The following is a 22,479-nucleotide window of genomic DNA, read 5'->3' on the forward strand; positions in this document are numbered from 1 at the left end:
CCATAATGGTCTACACGAAACCTAAACAACCAATTAGATATTTTCAAACGTCAGTTTAAGGGATGAAACTGTCACATATAGTCATTGTCTTAGCATTTTAATCATTGCAGTGACATTGATGGAATTATAAGACTTTAATAGTATAGGAATGAGGAAATAGTAGTTTGCAGATCTTTATTTTTTTTTTTTAGCGAATCAACAGTTTTCAGATTTCTATGAACCCCGGAGATGAGTTCAGCGTGGGGTCTTAGCCATACGTTATGTCATAGCTCGGACCACCCACCTGAATTTCCTTGCTTAGGTGTGAACTGTCATTGCCACCAAAGGAACGTAATGGATTATCATTCCACTCTCGTTTATAGGAACTATTTGGCATTAGATCCTTTGAAACTGGCTAAATCATCAATAAAGATGTCCAACACACACCGTGAGCTTTACATACCGCTGTGATAACATTCCACAAATAAAATTATGATGATACTTTCCTATTTATAACACTAAAATCGAATTATATATAGTTTTAAATTTTAAAATTTGAATATTTATATTCTAAACAATGTCATTCTAACCGAGTATATTTTCAAATTTAATTATTATTTTAAAATATTTTACTAAATTCTTTTCAGTTAAAAATTTTAAGATCAAATTAACGAAAATAGCCAAAAGCAATTTTAAGGAATTAATGAAATAAAATTCTTCATATCCTTTGTTTAATAAATATAAAATGAATTATAATTTACGATCCTCTTTTTATTCTCATCTTTAATTTATCTAATTTTTAACAAAAATTACTTATGAAATATTCATTGCAAATCTAATTAATAAAATATTTAATTATTCTATAAATCATCTTTAACGTTTAAAATATTCACGAGAATATCTTAAAATTATATTTTATGTATTTTTAATATTAAAATTTAAAAAAAAAAGAAAAAAAATTAGAAAAATTATCTCTAATTCTCAAAGTAATTTAAGTCTTTAGAGGATTTAAAAAACTTAACATTTTTTTTTAAATATTTGTATATAAAACTTTATAATTTAAAACACGTTTATATAAATACTTAACAAGAAAAAAATATATAAAAAAAATTTTTAATTGCGTTTATAATCTGATTATGGAAAAAAATTATCTCTAATTATCCACATAATTTCGATTTTGATCTAATTAAATGTAAATTTAACTTTATCAAGTTTTAATTGGATATTTAATAAATATTCTAAATCTCTGGTAAATATTAAAAAGTGGAAGAAAACTAGAGTTATTTATTTATTTATTTATTTATTTTTTGAAAATTTTATTAATTTTTTAATCCAATTTCATCATTAAAAATGTACTGTTTACTTTTATCGTTAAATATTTAAATGTTTCTTAACGTTATTGTTAAAAGTATGTTAATTTCTGTTTTATTATTGTTCATTACTATTATTAGGAGGAGGGGGAATCTACTCAAGGACCTAAACTGAAGAAAGGAAGAGTGAAGAGATGAGAAAGAGAAGGTCCCAGTAGAGTAGTAAGCAAGGGTAAATCAAAAAGTATATATTGTTTAATATACGTCATTGCTTTTTAGAATAATTATATTATTATTATTATTGAATAAAATAAATAAAATTTATCAATTTTATTTGGTTAATGTTACCTATGGTTCCAAAATGGCGGCTCGTCTCTGATTCCAGCAAACAGAAGAAAGGAAACAGTGAGGACGCACGTTCTAACCTAACCTAACCTATTCTTATAATTTTGTTGATAATAATTATGGTAATTTATTAGAATAGGTTAGGTTAGGTTAGAACGTGAGTCCCCACTGTTTCCTTTCTTCTGTTTGCTGTAATCAGAGACGAGCCGCCATTTTGGAACCATAGGTAACATTAACCTTTTATTTAATTTAAAAAATTAAAATTTACATATACAGTAAGACCTGTGTAAACCGGACCGATTTGTCAGGTTTCTATTTTGAACAGTTTTTGTTTTTTTTTCTACTGTATTAGACATTTTAATAAATTATAAAATACAGTAATTTATCCTAGTAATTTTATATATATATATATATATTTTTTTTTTTCTAAATGCAATATCAAGTAAATTAACAGTCAGATTTCATTATGTATATTTGCTTCGTAATATTAATTATTTTACTTGAAAACTTTTAAAAATATCTTTATATATAAATGTTTTTAAATTTATAGAATGAATTTTGAATAGTAAATGATAAGAAGGGTAGGACATTGTTAAAATCTTCCAGTTGACTTCCTTTATTTTCTTGGCATCTATAATAATCCAACGACCTTATTATTTTCTGTATAGATATCTGTTCAATTAATTGTCGAGATAAAAGCAAAAAATCTTTTGATTATTATAAGAAGATATGAAATAAACCCGAGAAAAAGATAAAACAAAAAAAAAAGCTTTATTATTTTTTAAAATAACTGTTACCATAAGCTTATTTTAAGAGAAATTAATTTAATCAATCGATTGTGTAATTAGTTATAAAGTAATAATCTTAGATAAAATACTAAAAGGAGAGAGTATTTACTAAAATCTCTTGAAAAATTGTTATGAGATGCAAAACCCTCCGAATTAATAGTGAAATATGGAAGATTTTTAAAAGTTGTTTTATCAGTTTAAGCAAGGAGGGAGATTGTGACAGAACTTTCTTCTATCAGCCGGTTAAATAAATGAAGATGGATTAGATAAGCATCAGGTTTACGCATAAAAAAGCCGATGAGATATTCTTTCAGTATATAAAAAGAAAAAAAAAAAGAGAATCTGATGAATGACCTTAAGAATGACTCTAAGAACCTCTCGCATTACCCAGTTAAGAAAAATAAAACAATAATTACCATAGTAATGAGCTTATAAATCAGTGAACATAATCCAATCTGTCCATTGAACAACAGATTAAGTTTTATTATATATAGGTTGCTTTGATTGATTGTATAGGTAAGCCATCAGTTATTTAAAGATGAGTGATTTTAGACATCAACTCCCAAGAAAAGTCAAATAATTTTTTCCCTGACTAGAAAAAGAGACGTTAAATATAGTTCAACACAATTACAAAATTTATTATGCATTTATATAAAATTTTTATTCATTTTTTTAAAAAAAGCAGAAATAACCTTTTATATATTAAATTTTATGAAAATTATATCAATATAATATTCTCTCTAGAAATAATACAAATATAAAATAAAAATACATCATCTAGAAATAGATATACGTTAGTTGTTAAACTTTAAATTTGAAATGACTTTAATATTTAATAAAATCTTTATAAAAATTCAAATATAAAACTTTATAAAGTATCTTTTATAATCTCTCTCTCTCTATAATAATATATTATAAAATACGACGTGAAGTAAGACCAAAATCGTCAAATAAATTTATATATTTTAGAAAAGATTAAGGATGCTAAGGCATCTTCGCTTTATTTTTCGTTATAATTATACATTTTTAGAAACAAATTTAATGTTTTTAAAATATAATAATAATTATTAGATTATTTCTTCTTTTATTTTCTAATTCCAGTTTAGTTATTTAAAGTTATGTTTTTAAATTTATTAAAAAAAATTAGTCATCGTTTCTGTTTGATCTATGTTAATAACTTACGCATAACGGTAATCTAATTGAAAAACACTTGGAAAAATTACATTTAGCGAATGACATTATAAATTAAATTTTCTATTTTTCCGCTATCTCTTTCAAACGAGGAAATTATTTCTATTGCAGAGAGTTGACATCTCTAATGACTGACGACGTATATTTGCTTACAACCGATATAAAAAGCAAAAAGAAAGGTATAAAAATTCCATTAAAACTAATTATTGCGTTGATGCTTTTCTACTAAATAGTTTCCTGGCGACAGAAAATTTGTCTATAAATTTTCTTTTTTTGGTTCTCTTTTCCTTGCTTTCAAGAAATGTTATTGTTAATTTTTATGAAAATTTCTTCTCTTTCAACTGCATCTTCATGTATTTAAAAATATACTGTTTATATATATATATATATTTTTAAACATAAGTTAATTTATTAAAACTTATTACTAAAGACATTTTTATGTAATCGAAAGTCATCTGTGAATATGTACAATGAATTTTAGTAAAATTGAATTACAAAATAATATTTTAAAGGGTTTATTGGCTGTATTTTTCTTATTAAAATGTCGGAAGCTTAGTTATTTTATATTCACGGCAGTTTGTCAAAACACATTTGAACAATAAAACAGTATAGAAACACCATTAGAGTCTTTCTTTTCTTTCTTATTATTTTTTTAATATTATCTATCTACACTCTGTTCGTTCTTCTTCATCTTATTTATATATATATATTATATATTTTTTTTCTTCTGTCCTCTATTTTCGGACTCCAGTCGTTGGTCACGGCCTCGTTTTTTTTGTGGTTGGGGAATTTTACTCATTTTGATGTTCCTTTCGGCTCTTAACGTCATCCATTTCAGCAAAGAAACTATAAAGAAAAAAAAATTACTAATATAAGTTACAATTACGTATATTTGATTTAAAATATAATCTTAAATTAATTCTATCTGAGAACTTCTATGTATTACTATAGGCAACTGCGATAAATTTATACACGATAGCAGCATTGTATGCTTCATTACAACGTCGATAATCGATAAACTTGGATAATTATAATACGTATTCTCAATCAAATAGTTAAATTATGTAAATACATAATGATATTGTCATAAGGATGGATTGTTTAAAAATTTCAATGTAAAAATACCTTACTAATATTATAACAATGGTTTGATCAATCCTTTTTTTAATCATAATTTTTCAAAAGTAAAACTTTCTAAAAATAAAATCCGAATTAGTCTTTACTTACAAAACTTTAAAAAAAAAAAATTGGATTCTTCTTTATCCTTTAATTCTTTAGATTTTAGACAATTATCAAGATTAGACGACTAAAGGCCGATTTTCAAGCAACTTAATCAATTTCATTGTAGATAAATCCTATAAAACTTAAAAGGAATTCGATAGTTACGAAATATATCTTATTAATTTTTGTTTTTAACCAAGTAAAATCCAATTTTTAAATATTATTATTCATTTACTAAACACATAAATTAAAATTGATATTAATTCCAATATTTATATATCAAATGCTACAACAAATTGAAGCGAGTAAAATTCCTTTCTTTATTCTTCTTCTTCTATGTTAATTACTAAAACAAAATTCAATTTCGATACTAAACAAGATCGTAACGTTAATCATTAATTACTTAAAATGTTATTCTAGATGGAAATTAATTTAGTGATGATTTAAGTATTAATTTCGATAATCGTTAACGATTTACCTCTTTATTTAAACCCTAAAAAGCCAAATATCACGTATCTTTGTATCTTGTTATATGTAAAAATATTCTTTTCTTTAGATCGATAAAGATTTTTCTAGACGAGGTTTTCATTCCTACAAATAGAAAAAAAATATTTTAACAAAATTATATATACATTTCTACTAATAAAAATTATTTATTTATGTATATACATATACGTATCATTAAGCGAAGACATTGTATATGTTAATTAGCAAAATACAATATAAGAAACTGATGACGATTTAATTTATTTTAATGAGTCATTAAATAAAACTCTGCAACAGAAATTCTCTTTAAAATGAATGCCTGTAAAGGAAGACGTCTAACTGATGGCTTTTGTTGACGCAAATAAAACCATGCTTCAACTACCATTATCTTAATTAAAATAAAACTTTCGCAGATTCTCTTCATTACTATAGAAAAACTATTAAAATGTTTTAAACCTTTTTATAAGAAAAATTTATATAGTAAACGTACTTTACTAATAATGATATCGTCATTTCTATGCATAAAAGATTGCATTAAAACTAAAAATTGAAAGTTGCCATGGTGATATCGTGTTATATAAGTGAGCGGAAAATCGCACGTGCCAAAACCGAACCCTCTAATCATTTTGCCCTAAGCGTGGATTCACTTTATTCACCCAGAAGCTGTCCCTCTCTTCTAGAACCGCGTACAAAACAAGTGGAATGGAAACTTCTTTAAGGAAAAAGGAACGATTCCATTAGAGGCAAACCGGAACGAGCGAAATGAGTTTCTCTCTGTCTGTCTGTCTCTCTTTCTCTTTCCATCTCTCCATCTTTCCCTATCCCGCCGGTAAGAATAAGAAACAAAATTAACGAATGGAATGGAAAGCTTCGGTGTGGTATTAGTTTTCATCAACGGAATCTCCCTAGACTGCCTTGGGGCGAGGGAAGAGGGAGAAACAGAAGAAAAAAAATAAGAGAAACCCGAAATGAAAAGAGAACTGCATCCTAGTCAGGAAACCAATAAAATTTAAAGGGGGAACCGAAGCGAAACACAAGTCCCTCTCAAACCTTACTCCCCAACTGACCCCGAAATAGCCTTCTGGGAACTTTCCGCTCTCTTGGATTCGATTTCTAGCTAGAACTTTTCCTTTCAGGCATCTTTCTTTAACCGAGCGAAAACACTATATGCGCATTTATTACTGTATCCCCTAACAGAAAAGCCATGCGTTGAATCTTAAAAGTTATGTACTAAACGAGTAATTTAATTTTCTTTAAGAAATATTGCCCAAACGAAAATATTTTATTAACTTTAATATATTTACAGAGATTTTTTTTACAACTAAAATTGTACATAATTAATTGCTAGAGGTTTTTTTTTGATGATGTAAAATCGAATCGAAAAAAAAGAAAATTAATAATAATAATTATTATTATTATTAAACACTTTATTTAATCGATTTCTTGTCTTAATTTGTAACATTATACGATAAAAAATAGAATAAAGTTAATAAATAAAACGGTTAATGTTACCTATGGTTCCAAGATGGCGGCTCGTCTGATTCCAGCAAGGAAACAGTGGGGACGCACGTTCTAACCTAACCTAACCTACTCTAATAATTTTGTTGGTAATTTATTAGAATAGGTTAGGTTAGATTAGAACCTGCGTCCCCACTGTTTCCCTTCTATTTGCTGGAATCAGAGACGAGCCGCCATCTTGGAACCATAGGTAACATTAACCGATAAAACTAAATAAATAGTGTGTACGTATCGATAAAACTAAATAAATAGTGTGTACGTATGTAAAGAGTGTGTTGATGTATGTCTGTGTGTGTGTGTGTGTGTGTGTAGATTCGCTATAAAATCGGAAAAATATAAATAAATTAATCGATTTTACTTAGTTTTTAATATATAAATTTCAAGAATGTTAGAAAATTAATTATTTTCCTTTATTCATTCTTTTTTTCCTAAATGGAAAGAATCAAAACATAAACAGAAACGATTAATTAGGAAAGAGTTAAGAAGAGTTTGACTCGCGTAATTGGTCACCCTGTTGAGAATAAGAACACGAAGACGTGCAAAGAATGTTGTGAGTTTTGAACTGGAAGAAGAGAAAAAAAAAAAACAGCAGAAGACGAAGCTAATGAGCGAAAAGATTATCTGAAAAGCGCCTTTGTAAGCACAAGTCCATAAAGAAGATGCGTCATTAGTAAAAACGGTTTGAACGTTGGATGATTCCGAACAAATAGAATTTTTATCTTATTATTTCTTTCTAGAATGTCTTCCAGAAAACATTTGGTTTGATATAAACTATATAAACGCTTAAAACAAATCATTAATTATTCATTATAACGGTAACTCGCTATTAATTAATTTATGAAAATTAGCATGTGTTAATTTTTATCTTTTATCTCGGTTCATCTCGATTATTGAGAATGTTTTTTTTATTTTACTTATTTTTTAATTTACTCAATTGTTGGAAAAGGAAGAGGAAATGGAAATTTTCTTAGAAGTAATGAATATTATTCTAAGGCAAAAAAAAAAAAAAAAGATAGAGAAAAAGTGGACTTTAGTGAAAATATGCGAAGTAAGAAAATCTCGCTAATTACTTTCATAGAAAAGAGTTGGAAATTTAATCAAGTGTTTGTCATGTGACACGAAGCTATTCAATTTTCTCTTCCGTGGCCGATATTTCTCTTCAGATTTAAAATTTTCTAAATGAAATGAAGATTGTATTGCTTAATTTCCAAAAAGATTGTTTAGAAATTTATTGATTTATCGTTTAAAAATCATTTTATGTCAATTATCGAAGTTAAAATATATCGTATGTAATTATGAAAATATATAGATTTGGAATTTTAAAATAACTATTATTATCTCTTAATTAACGATAGATTTAGATAATTGCGATTTTTAATATTGTATACGACTGTTCTTTTTAAGCTTACGAGAACCAACAACAGCATATATTATTTACTATCTTCTGTATTTATCCCATAGAAACAGCAATATATCATTTTATAACGAAAATTTGTTTGTTTTATACTCTGTTTGTTTTGAGGAATAAGAAAAGATATTAATTTCTAGAGATTTTTATTTATTTATTTATTTTTTTTTAAAGTATTTTTCCAATCGATGCACGAAAAACCGGAATTACATTAGGAAGAAGGCAATTTTTGACATATGTGCATCCAGCAAGATATTTTTCGCTCAAATGACTTCTTTCCCAAATGTGCTGTATTTCAACAAAATATTGTGGCCTCTAAACGCTGTTTGTTTTTCAATCGCCAACCTAACCTACAGCAGAGAAGATAAATGAGATATATAAAAAAATTTCCCTATCTTTAAATGAGTTCATTAAGTTTCTTTCTGCTTTCCTCTCTTAGAATAATCATGCATGATTGTTTTCCTATTTCTAATTTTAATTTCTAATTTTATTATAAAAATCAATACAAATAATTCTGCATAGAATAAACTTTAATCTAAAATTACAGAAATTTATTCAGTCCGTAGCTTAAATGATGCTTTAAAAATTATCCGGTTTATAATAAGTTTTAATGACAAAAATTGACTAAAGGATGAATTAAAAAACCTACCTACTATGGACAGAAAATGATAATTGCAGAATCGTTTCTTCTCCCTTAGACCTTTCACATTGTCTTCACCCCAAAACCATTGTCCGTGTCTTCAACTGACCACTCAGGAAGAAGAAAAAGCAATGTTCAATTAAAGAAGCACCGGACCAGAAAGGTCGTGTTTACTAATTTCACTGTTATTGGGAACCGTTTTTTCTTGATCACCAGGGCTAGATGCACTACGATGTACCACAACTTGGTCCCCGCATCCCATAGGATCTTGGATAGTTGCATAGACGTTTTCTGTAGAGGAAGGCTCGACATTTGCCCTAAAAGATGATAAATTGACTAAGTTCGACCTGTCTTCTTCCCTGTTTTCCAAGTTGCGTGCGGCATTGGTAGGTGCAGTAAATGTTCGGAAACGATATGGAGAACCACATGGTCTTTCGGTTGTTCCCATTCGTGGTGGATTATGCGTAAAACCATATCTAGTTCTATAGGAATTGGAAGATTGAGGTACATATATCCTAGGATAACGTAAAGAATCGGATAAATAACTAGGATATCCGTACAATGCTTCGTCATCCGGCCTGGCATAGAGGTGAAGATCTCTATGAGATCCTCCAGCACTCACTTCGGGTTGTTGGTAAACGTATGGATCATGATACGATCCATCATTGTAATTTCCAACTTGCGATGAAAGATGGCGGAGGGCATCGGGTATGGCTTCATAGAACGAAGCTGCATAAGGTCCATCTAATTCTTGATAAATGGCATTAGAACCTAAAGAGTTTCTTTTCGAAGATCGGCCAGTTCTAGGTAAAGTTGTTTCGGCCATACCTTCGCTACCTCTACGAGAAAAGGTTTTTCTTTTCTTTTTTCTCTTATTCCTACCATCGTCACTAGAACAAGAAGCCGTAGCTTCACGGGAAAGATCACCATCCGTTGAACTAGTTCGAGACATCGATTGACTCTCAGATTGGTCTTGAAGACTCAACTCGTCTTCCGCGAATTCCTCTTCACTGCAAGTAGGTTCTCTAGTAGTAGGAGAATATAACTGTCTAGTTTCGTTAGAAACATTATCGTAATTTAAGCTAGGAGGTAATTCCGATACACCATTTTGAGGAAAAGGAAAAGCTTGTCTCAGATGAGTGGTTCCATACCTATCATATTTCACATGTAAAACCTGAAAAAAAGATTAATTACTCTTACTGTATTTTAATAAAATTCGAGCTATATATAATTATAATTTATCATTAAACATCATTAAAAGATAATTAAATTTCATTAATAGATAATTAACTTAGTGTTAAACTTTTATAGAAGACTATTGAAATAGAGTTTTTTTTTAATTATCATTTTTAATTACTAACCAAGTTCGGCAGCTAAATGAAGAAAAACTTTACGTCTTATCTTTCTCATTCAATATTATACTTAATATCTTACACAAATTCGAATAAACGAATAAAAACCTTCTCATAAAGTAAAACGTTCGTTCCGCTGCACATCTTTAATCTTGCTTGCAGTTTATGTCACTATATGATGGCATACATCAGTATATATGTCACTATTATAAATGATCTATACTGACTTAAAGCATTTTTTATATAAATATATCTAAGAATATAACTGACTTTTCGAGAAATATTTCTTCAATATTTTTAAAATTGGATTTTCTTTTTTACTCTCTCTCTATCTCTCTCTCTCTTTAGCAAATATTTTAAAGGCATTTAAAAAATTATAAACTTTTTCTTATCTTAATTAATATCCTTTTAAAATCTAAAAGAAGTATTCATAATAATTAAATTATTGTCAAATTAAAGCTATTCATTATAAACATGGCATTTCAATATTTGATTATCCATCTTCAATTAGCAATTATCTATTTATGTGGATAATTAAATTGACAAAGCGAATTTTTCTTCGATAGTAATCACATTAACGATTAATTCTATTTAAATTTCTCTAGAAAGAATTGAGGGAAATTCCATCTTTCATTAATATTAACGATCTTCTTGGATATAATGGATCATAACTAAATTAAAGAGGGGAGGGTTTATTATTATTTATCACAAAATTTCTACATTAAAGGTTAGCAAAACTCAATTTTTAACTCCAATTAAGGACAATGGAGACTTTTACAGAGCAACGAGGTATAAAAGAAAAAAAAAAAAAAATTGTAAATTGCAGTGGTCAGTGTCGGGATTTCGTTATTGAAGAAAAGTGTTTGCAGTGGTTCTCCAATTTCTGCAGCTTTGCAAACTCGAACAATCCTTCTTGCCAGATGAATGGATCAAATGCATTTCAATAAAAGTTGGAGGACGGATGGAAAGGAGAAGAAGCTACGATTGGTGACTCTAAATCTCGAATACTTTTTACGCTGAAAGAATCTTTAACCGTGGCTTTTCAGCGAACAAGACTTATCTTTATTTCTAAATCGATCAACTATCTCATTGAAAATTGTAGACATCATAAAACATTGAAGTATTGCACGCTTTCTTAAGTTTTATTGAACTGACAACAACACCGAATAGGTACTTGCTAGAAAGTTTTTAAGTCGTCCTCGATCATGCCAGTCAGCGATATAACATTATTCCTAAGTGCTTTTTCTATGTCCAGACTTAGTTTGTTATGAAAAAAAAAAGAGAACATAAAGATATTTTTCTTTTCTTTGAACCCTACGTTTAAGATTTCATTACTTTCTGAATAGATTAAAGAGTATATTTTCGATTTTTCTTCAAAGTTGCACAACTATTTAAACAAGGTATAAAATGCGAAAGATATTCCGAAAGCAATATTTTCCTCGACTCTACATACTATATATTCTACATTGAAAATTTTATTGTGGATATAAAAGCAATATAAATCAGAAATAGGAACAAGTTTTATGGACATATTTTATAAACGTGAATATAAAATTCATTTTCTGTGCAATAATAAATTTTCTCGCTCTTCTTAAACTTTCCCCCCCCCCGACTAAAAACCGAAATATTACAGGGGATAAATTTTTTAATTCCTTAATTTTTTAAACTTTTCGAATGTTGATGCATTGTAAATTCAATTAAAAAAGGTTTTCGTGAATAAAAAAAAATAAATCCTTTAGAAAAAAATGGCATTAAGAGGATATTAGTAGCCATCGAAAAATAGTTGATGCTAAGAAAATTTTACAATTAGGATAATATGGTAGGAAGAGTCGAAACTATTTTAGTTGATGATGGAGCTAATTATTGTAATTGAGGTTGGATGAAAAGTAGCGATAATTGGATAGACGATAAGTTTCCTAATTGTATAACTGATAAGCCCGACCATAACCTTATCTGGCAATGTATCAATGATTGGTCGCTTGTCATTAAATCGGATAGGCAAAACCGCCTGACTATACGTTTCCAAATTTAATGTGAATGCCATTAATGCACATAGAGTAATGTTCGTCTATTAACGGTGATGACTTTCTATCAGTTCTACTGTTTTTCGTATGACCATTTTATCTGCAGAATAATCGAAAATTTCGAGATATTGATATGCAGTGCGGTTGATGAAAGTCGCTTAATTTATAATATTATATTGTATCCGAACTGAATATTGGAAACATAATTAAAACTAAAAACAAATATGTTTTGGGTTAAGACTTCCGAAAGAAAAATTAATTAAAAGAGTTGCCTGAAATGATTTTAAATATTGTTAAATATTAGAAAAAAGTTTTTTAATTTTTTAAATAGTATAAAAGAAAAAAAAACGATTTTAAGTGGAAGAAAAACAAAATAGAAGGACAAGATTTTTGGAGGAAACGTCTTCATTCTTTCGTTGTGTTTTGCCCTTTTCTCCTAACATCTGTAATCTCCTTTCAGTCTCTGAAGACCGTCTGCTTGTCGAGATAAGGAGATTAGGCAGTTCGTTCATCTCTCTAAGCATTCTGGAAAATCTGCCGCAGCCAAGAGACGTTAAGTCTAATTACGATAGGCATGCTGACATCAAGTCGATGCTTCGACGACGGATGACGTAGCGACGTGTATATGTGTTTGGAGTTTGGTACTCAATACGCCATAACCGAACGTTGGTCGCAATGAATTGTGAGACGTCTGGGAAAAGGAGATAAGAAGCTGCTTGTTTTCTTTTTTCTAATGTCTTCATTTGGAGAAAAAGTGTTTTACTGTTTTACGAGACGGCCATCCTCTCGAGAGATATTAGTCACTAGTCTCATTTATTGGATTCAGATTTTTTAAAATTGCAATTGTTAAAACAAAGAAAAGGAAAAGACTTTTCGATCATATCCCGAGTTAAAGTCACTATTAAAGTTAAATTTATTCAAAAATATGAACGTATATATATATATATATTTTTAATTTCTTCTAGTAAGAATTTCTCAGTTTTATCTTTATTTCGCTTCACGAGTAAGCTTTTCAAATCGAGAAAAGTTTATATATAATCGTTATTAAGATTACGAAAAAATGCATACCTGACAGGGAGGAAGATTGGATGTGTCAATTCCAGGCTGAGGAGGGAGACGGATTGGATGATGATTGATGATCATATCATCATAGGTAACTCCGTTTGGATTAGGCAATTCACATCGTCCCGAAGTTTCCGTTTTCGTCGGTAGAAAATTCTGTACTTTCTTTTTATGTCTGAAAGCATTTTAAATGTATTATATTTCCGAATAAATCACAAATATTAAATTAGAAAAATGGAAAATATAATAGAAAGTTAATTAATTACGAAGAATCATGCTACCAATATCGAGAAAAGGAGGGAAGGAGGGAAACTCTTCTCTGTTGACTCTATTTAACTATATTTACGATAGCTATAACTTACGTCACTCGTGATTTCTAAACCAAAAACAGAAAACAATTGAAACGAAGGAGGGCGTGAATCAAGCTGTTTAAAGAATCTACAAAAGGAATTATTAGAAAAGTTTCTCTACTCGACTTTAACTTGGCGTGAGCAAAAGGAGTCACGCGCGAGAAAAGTAGCATATGATGTAATTCCGATTTGATGGAATTCGCTCCTTTAATTTTATGATATTTCGAGAAAAAAACTTCATTTTTCAAAATAGAGAATTTAAAATTTATTACAACAGAAATAAATTAATATTTTCGAAATTCACTTTTAACCCGATCAAATGCAATTAATATTACATTTATAATTTTATGCGAAAGTTCGCTACTTATTAAATTTTATCATTATTGTAAAATTAAGTGATTATTAAAGGATTATTATTTATGTAAAATTACTCAATAATTATTAAATATTCGTTAATGATATCCACAGGGATATATATTACAGTTTTATTTGTGTTAAATTATTATTACAGTACATATAAAATATTGAGAGAGGGGATTCATTTTTAACATTCTTTAATCGGTATTATTGTAGAATATATTCATATACTTGAATTTTTATATTTTATTACCTTGTTTTTTTTTTCTATTATATTAAATATTAAAATTGGATCTATGTTATACGATAATCAAAAAGAATAATATTGGTAAGTAAATACGGTTTGAAAATTAAATTTAGTTTTGTTTACTGTTTTACATTAATATAAAATAGCCTTTTATTACGAATGTTAAAGCACACAAAAATATTAAGATATTAAAAAAAATGAATAATATTTCAAAATGTGCTTATTAAAATTGGAATTTCTATGAATATTTTCTTAAGAATAACGATGGAATTTAAAGTATAGACATAACAAGAATGGTGGAAAGAAGGGGAAATTCTTTTAGTAAGCATATTTCGTTCTCTTCTATATATATATATGTAAGCCAAAACTGACGTTAATTAGCCAATTGTCGTTAAGATAACCATAACCTTTAGTAGTAATTAGTATTAAAAGTTTTATATCTATAATAAGGTCTAACCTATAGTATTTATACTCGTACTGTACATTTATTTTCATTTGAGTTATACGTAGATTAATGATATAACTATGCAAAATAAGGTTAATCTTAGAATTAGCGTTAATATTTAGTAATAAAAGTAATAAAATAAGCAGACACAATATGTATAAAGTCTGTAACAAAATAGATTATTTCATAAAATTAATAACATAATAACGAAAAAAAAAATTTGATAACTAAATCTAAAGATATTTTCAGAACTACAAATTATTCAATTTAAAAGAATTTATAATAAAAATTCAATAAAAACTCGGTTATCGAAGTTTTCTGTTTATAAACATACGCCTAATGTAGAATTCATCAAAAGGTGAAGTTTTAAAAGATGTTATCATAGAAGACGGTGGAGAATTATAATATATATATTTTCATAAGTTAAGTGATATTTTAAAAGTAAAATTTATGGAAACGTTCTCATTAAATGTAACATTTATTATTTAGAAGATTTTTATGATGCATAAAATAGTAATTCGCAAAAAGAAGTACGCTTTTTATTCAAGATACACCGATAAAAAAAATATGGAAATTGTGAAGAGTTCCATCCTGTAACCATCGTTTCCATCTTACAGGAACAACTTTTTCTGTTAACATTGTCACAACATCCCTCTCCTTCTCGTTCAACATAACCATATGCAGATGCGCTGAATAGAAATGGTATTGCTTGCATCTACTTAGAAAAATTCACTTTGTAAGCAAATGAGAATACATATATAGTAACTCGTAGCAATACACGAAACACCCCAGCTTAAAAAAATATTTAAAAAAAATTTTGTAAACTAACCAACAAATATAATTTTATTTTTATATCATTCTCTGTACAAGATTGCGTGGAAACTGAACATTTAACACTTTTTTTCTTCTTTTTTTTTTCTCTGTTATGTTTGAACGTAAACCAAACACTTCTAATGGTATTAAGGAGGATTTTATATTCATTCCTACAAGAAATACTTTTAATAAGATTATTGTGTAAAGAATAAATCACTGTTAAACTGTTTATAAAACAAAAAAAAAATGATATTATTCTATTTATATACTACACAGTGTTTCGATATTTTGAGAGATACTATCGCACTATTGTAAGAGCCACACTGGATGGGGGAATCTGCGAAAACCAATCTAGTGTGAAGTATAAGTATGGATTTTCTTGTTGAAGAAAATTGTAAAGACTTTTACCACTCACTCCAACTTGTGACAGTTCACTTATAGATTTCCTTCGACTAAGCTCAACACTGGACGATTTCAACTCTTAGAAGTAGGATGACTTCGGAGGTGGACTGACATTCGATCGATAGCCGACGGGATGGTAGAAATAAAGAATTTTAAATTTTTTTTCTATGCTTCATATTCTTTTCTTGACATTATCGGAAAACGTTTTCCTTAGCTAACCCGAGAAATCTGATCTCGGTTATAATAAGTGTTTCGATCGGGCCACCAAAGAAGTTAAAAAACTAAATTTATTATTATTTTTTTCTCTCTCCTCTTACTCTTTTAATAACAGAAGAAAAAAAAATTCTAAAATTTCCAACGCTATAAACCGTTTTATACTTTAGAAAATTTTTAATTAAGTTTAATATTTAAAAATTCACACAGAGTTAAGCTTATTATAAAAGCTTATAAAAAAATTAACATTTATTTAAACGGGAATGGGTTTAGTAATAATGAAATTAGCAATACCTAAAAACATCAAAAGTAATTATAAATAAATTTAATTAGATAGGAAAAAAACACACTAAACACTTTATAAGACTAAATTATCGTGTTACCGAATTAATTCATAATAAAAATCTCATTAAAGGCTATTTTCTGAATGTGAATTTCTTTTGATCTATTTATCTCAGCTTTGTGTTTATTTTTCACATCCCGCTACCCTCATAAAAAGTATTACAATAAAGGGAAACATTTAACAATATTTTTTAGATAGTAAGAAAAGAAATAGGAAATTAAGAATATAGAGACATTTGTAAATTCCTAAGGTCGTCGACCTCATCTCTTAGTTTAAAACTGAGGTCAAATTGACTTTGTGTGTGTCTAACAGATTGAAGTAGCCGTTAAATTATGCAGTAAATAGCTGGAGAGTAACTGCTGAATCATGACGTGAATAATTGATTGTGTTAGCTTATCTTCACCCCTTGCATTTCCCCTTCTTCACAACATAAACCTCTTATTTTTTCAATTTCTTTGAAGAAGGCCAATTAATTCCGAACATCGTGTTTATTATCTTTTTCCTTGCACAACTCTCTGTGTTTCTGTAAAGATGATTTTTCATCTTTTCGATGTTGCCAATATATAAAATTACATTTATGAATCGTGTTGTTGCACTTTACGATTCTTTCAATTTATTAAAGTCTTTTAATTAATTAAATTATGAAGAAAATTCAACAGATTTTTTAGTTTTTGTAGAAAGTTTAAAATATGAAATTGTCACGAAATTCTACTTTCGTTTTTAACAATAACAAAGCTGTTTATTGTCTAAGGAATATCCTTTCTCTCTCGTTTTTTGTAGTATTTACAACACGCTGTAGACACATTTTAAAAACAAGAATTGCTTACTGTAAACTGTTTAGGTTACTATTTTTAAAAACTATGAATTTTATAGCCAAATAACATTAAATATTACAAAAGGTTGTGACTTGTACTATACATTAAAATTTAGAAAATGTTAAGAATACAAAATTAATGCGGATAAAAATAGGTTTAAAATTAAAAATTGACAGATCATATATGAGGATAACAAATGATCATGGTTTCTTTGTTGTGGAGAAAGCAGATCGGTACCTCATTGACGTTCAAGTCTTGTGTCGACTACACGATTGTCGACGCCAGTCCGTCTGATACAGACTGTGTTCATAAAGGAGAGACATTAGTTCCCCTAGCGTGTGTTCAGAAACCCGCAGTACACGAACCAAACCGATTTACCCTTTGTCTCATCGCGAGTTCTAGTTGATGCGTTTGTAGTAATTCTATACATTTATATTTATTATATTTTCCTCTACTTACTCATTTTTTTTTTCTCTTCAAATGCAAATGCAACTATTTCGGATTTTGCATTAACGAACAATTTTATCATTAAATTAATAATAAGAACATTATTTCTCTCGGTTAATTTTCTTCGCGTTAATTATTCTTAATAACGTTTATTAATGTGGATTCGCCTAATTGTTCCACTCGTGTATTCATTAAATATTAAATTGTTACGTATATTTAAAAATTTTAAATGTTTTCATTCGTGCAAAAAATTATTTTTTGTCATATCTTTTAAACGGCACATAAACTTTTACACTGGTAAATACGTTGATATTGAGTACAGTTATATCTAAATTTCATCTTGTAGCACCATGAAAATATTTTTCTCTACCATTTCTCATTCTTTTTTTTTTAATTTTATATCAAGGAGTTTATCAAAAGTAAAAAAGTTGGCAGCAACAGAACTCAAATCAATCCATTTACCCGAAACAAGGGGAGAGTCTAACACTGCCTCTTTTAGACTCATCTAGTCACGAAAGAAGCCGCATCCTTTAAATCATTAATCCTTTTCCATCCTAACAGATTGCGATACTTTTTAGATATAACTACTTTATCCTGTATACTGTCAAAATTAATTTCTGTTTTTCCTTTTTCTTTTGAAGATTTTACTCTTAGTCAATTTGTTCTTTTGGTATTACTCTTTAATATGTCGACATTTCAAAGGCAGATTTAGATACTTTTTACTCAATACTTTATATAAACACTGTCTGATAGAAAATAGGCTTATCTTCTTTACTTTTTTTAATCATCAAAAGGAAAATTTTATAATATATATATATATATTTTATAAAGTTCTTTTTACTCACATAATTGACGAAAGCTTGCAATAGAGATTTCTCCCTTAAGTTAATACAATTTTATAATAAATTTCAACAATTAAGACAAAATTGAAGCACTTTTCTATACTTCTATTTTTTAAAATGTTTCTATTAATCTCCTATTTAGTTAATTATATAAATTAAAAACGAGTTAAGTAGATATTAACTGACGACAGTTATAAATATTAAAATGAGCCACGTAATATTTTAAAGTAAAAATATCGTCGACCACAATACATAAAAATCGAAATATTTTTAAAATATGATAAGAATGCATTGGATAACAAATTAGCATATAGACTTCTGACTTATTTTTACTGAAATATTTAAAAAAAAAGGCAATAAGCTTGCGTGTAACTCGTAAGATTAGAAAAAAGTCACGCGATGCTGCATTTTCTTATTATAGTTAATATGTATCCACGTGTGTTTTTGTGAGAGATGAATCTCATTGCTCTAAGAAAAAGCAATAATAAAACTTCTTTTGATTGCTATCTACTCATACATTAAGCAATTTTTATAAACATGCAAAATACGAAAAAAAAAATATATATATATAATCCTGCTTTTTTTATATTCATAAAGTTTAAAACTACTTTAAAATTTTATGATAACGAAATACTTTCCTTATTTTCTACGTGTTTAAACAATAAATGATTAACGTCATTACCATAAATATGTAATATTTTAATACTAAGATTAGCCAAGAATTTAGATAATTAGTGAAATAATTTATTATATTAAATTCGTAGATAATAAACAAAAGAAAAATTCTATATTAATAATATTATTATTATAATGAAAGTTTAGATAATAAAACATATTTATTAAAAAGAAAATTAAAAATCTATAAATTTATATTAAAAATAGTTTCAGTAATTGTTCATTAAATTTTTCGCATTAATTTATTTTGATAATAAAAGCTAGCACCTACTTAATCTTGTAATCATTTGTAAAGAAAGAATGTTATCAGCAGAATGCATATTATTGATTATGGTCCAAATGAAGTGTTTGACTGATTAATGGCATGGCTTTGCTGACTCTATACATAAATTAAACTGCTTTAAAGAATAAAATTTATATTAAAAGCTACAAATTTTCTGTTTGTCATCTCATTTCAAACGTTTTAATAGCTAAATTAACATCAAAAATATAAAATTAATAATTCAATTGATATATGTCCAAATCACATGATATAATAATTGTTTCTAATTCATATCGAATGCAAGTTGCTTTACCGAGAACATTAATTATGTAAAAATAACGAAAGTCATATCTTCAGATAAGTCTAAATTTTCCATTAATGTTAAATGATAAAAAATGAAGGGGAAAAAACCCATAAAGATTGCACGATTAAAGCGAATTCCAATTGCATTGACCGACCAACTGACAACTGTAATAAATCTGATAAAGTAGCTTTTATTAGATTAAAATGAATAATTTATATAATATAGAATCAACTATATAAATTAAATTAGTTTAATATATGATAATTACAGTTATATATATATATATATATAACTTTAACGATTTAATGTATTGAATTTAATCTTCTACTTTAAAAATGTCTTAAATATATTGTATAAAAATATTATTATTATATTTAATAGGTAACACGATATGGTTAGTAGTTACTATTCTTGATAAGCACATAGAGAAGGTTAAGGAAAGGAGGGAAGATGCAGGAATTTTATCTCTGGGGGTGTAAACCACATGTGATGGAAGTATCGATTGAGAACTTCCACCTGGGGCACACATTGCTTAGTTCCATCTAATGATTAAATATTTAAGACATAGGAGTATATTAAAGTAAATATTTTATTTGAAGGGGTTGATGTCTTCTTGCCGGAATAAGGACAGAATTTCTTGACAGAAATAAATAGGACTGACTATGTATGGATTGCAATCTGTCAATTATCCATGTCTATTCCATATGCCAGATAATTAGCATTTCCAGTAACTATAATTACGTCGTTTCATAAAGGATATTTTGTATATATTTTCGAAATTAATGTTGATAAACTCCGTATTGCATCATTCGATTATAGTTCGGTACTTAGCTAATAAATTTATTCATAGTTATGACTACAACGAGTGCCTAACAAGATGCACGAAACATTACAAGTTAAAACCAATATTATAAATATTTTATTCGTTCCGATTTAAGTAAACATTTCGAAATAGTCCATTATAAGGTTTACAAGTTTATCTAAACATAATTTAATAATAAAAAAAACATTAATTATTATTTACTTTCCAACACGCGGTAATTTCTTAATTCGCTCTTAATTATCTGTGTTACTTAAAATATTTAAATAATTAATATTCATCAATATCGAAGCTTTGATCTTTAGTTAGCGACAGAATATAAAATTTCTTGCGATTTTAATAGATGGATTCATTTAAGAAGAATAAACTGTAGAAGAGTTAATAGTGATTGTCACCAATTTACTTCGTTACAAAATCACTCGTAGTTCACAGGTCGAAGTGGCTCACAACCAATTAAACCCATTTATATAGGCATTCGTCCAACTTGTCCGAAAGTCAATTTTGATTTTCCTTTTAGCTCCATCAACCGACTAATTCAACGATAATTATCGCTGCTGACGTTAGCATTTTTAAAATCACTTCTCCTACTTAAAACAGCGAATGGAAGGACGATTCCTTTCGACTATTACGTTTTTTTTTTATGACAAATGGTAATTGTTAATAGTTCTCCTAATTATAATTTTTTATATCTTTACTTCATGACAAATAAATTAAAATACACGTTTTGTGGAATGAGATAATTTGCAGATCCTGACGTCCGTCGTCTTCCGTTTATAAAAACATGAGATGGCAAATATTTGTAAACAGGAAAAAGTCGGTATTTTCGTTCTAAGACAATCTCAAGGAACAGGAGGGGAAGTAGCACAGATGGAGTCGTAATGGGGATCGATATTTGCCGTGCGTGACCGTCATTTACGGTCCCACCCCCTCTCTCGCAGATTTATAGACATCATTAAAATCCTCCCCGCCAGAAGGGGTGGGGCACGTCACCCATTGATTCGGCATAGCTGGAAGAGTTCATTAGTCCGACCACAATGACGTAGTACTGACAGGACCAATCATGTAAGGAATAAAAAAAAAATCGAAAACACGTCTGCATTTTTTTTAATCGTCACGTTTTCGATCAGTTCAGATTTCGATTCGTTTTTATAAATTTTTAAATAGTCTGATCCATTATTAGAATGTATTTAAACTTTCATAAAATGTAGGGTGGATAGTTGTTAAGGCTCGAACCGACTGATGGTAGGGGAAGCTAGACGACAAGTCCGGAGAGGTTGATGTCGATTTGGTGTGCCTGAAACATCGATCACATTGATGGATGCGAAGCATGTTAGCGACGGGGTGGATAGCTTTTCTCCGCCCTCATCTCTATCGTCTTTCTCCCATCTCCTCCTAATTAATGATGCATTCATTCTCTTGCCTATTGTATTGGAATTTCTCTGGAAACCGCATCCATGGTCAAGAATCACTGCATAAATTTCCTAAAAATCGTCCCTTAAAACGATTTTAAACACGTGGCCCAAACACAAAAACGAGTAAGTAATTTCCCCTGGTTAGATAAGGCCAATGTTTTTTCGTGCAGTAACGATTTTCACACCTGATTCACCACGTTTGTTTTACGCTGACGTCGAAGCCCTTGGAGTGTAGCTATACCGCAAGGCCTGGCAGTTGATGGGACCAAGTGCGAAAATCACTTCTAATCACTTCAACCGTCGATGTTCTTCGCATATGCTTGAATGGCTTCGTCTCAGTCATGTGAACGACAGGCTCTAGTAATTAGTTGGTCGCCTAGCAACAAGGAACTGAAACCTCACCTCTTT

General features: G+C 28.5%; 1 protein-coding gene across 1 annotated transcript in view; it reads right to left on the bottom strand.

Moving 5' to 3' along the window:
* Nucleotides 1-4,325: 4,325 nt before the first annotated feature.
* LOC136989572 (uncharacterized) overlaps nucleotides 4,326-22,479 on the bottom strand; it is a 37,976-nt gene continuing 19,822 nt past the window's right edge. Inside the window, exons 3-6 of the mRNA XM_067287789.1 lie at nucleotides 13,331-13,499; nucleotides 8,896-10,060; nucleotides 5,313-5,425; nucleotides 4,326-4,459 (exon numbers count right to left, since the gene is read on the bottom strand). Coding sequence (XP_067143890.1) covers nucleotides 9,026-10,060; nucleotides 13,331-13,499 — 1,204 coding nt within the window. The 3' untranslated portion in view covers nucleotides 4,326-4,459; nucleotides 5,313-5,425; nucleotides 8,896-9,025. The remainder of the gene's footprint in view (nucleotides 4,460-5,312; nucleotides 5,426-8,895; nucleotides 10,061-13,330; nucleotides 13,500-22,479) is intronic.

The sequence above is a fragment of the Centruroides vittatus genome, unplaced genomic scaffold, assembly GCF_030686945.1.
Source record: "Centruroides vittatus isolate TY-2023 unplaced genomic scaffold, ASM3068694v2 scaffold_712, whole genome shotgun sequence".
In the NCBI taxonomy this organism is placed as follows: Eukaryota; Metazoa; Arthropoda; class Arachnida; order Scorpiones; family Buthidae; genus Centruroides; species Centruroides vittatus.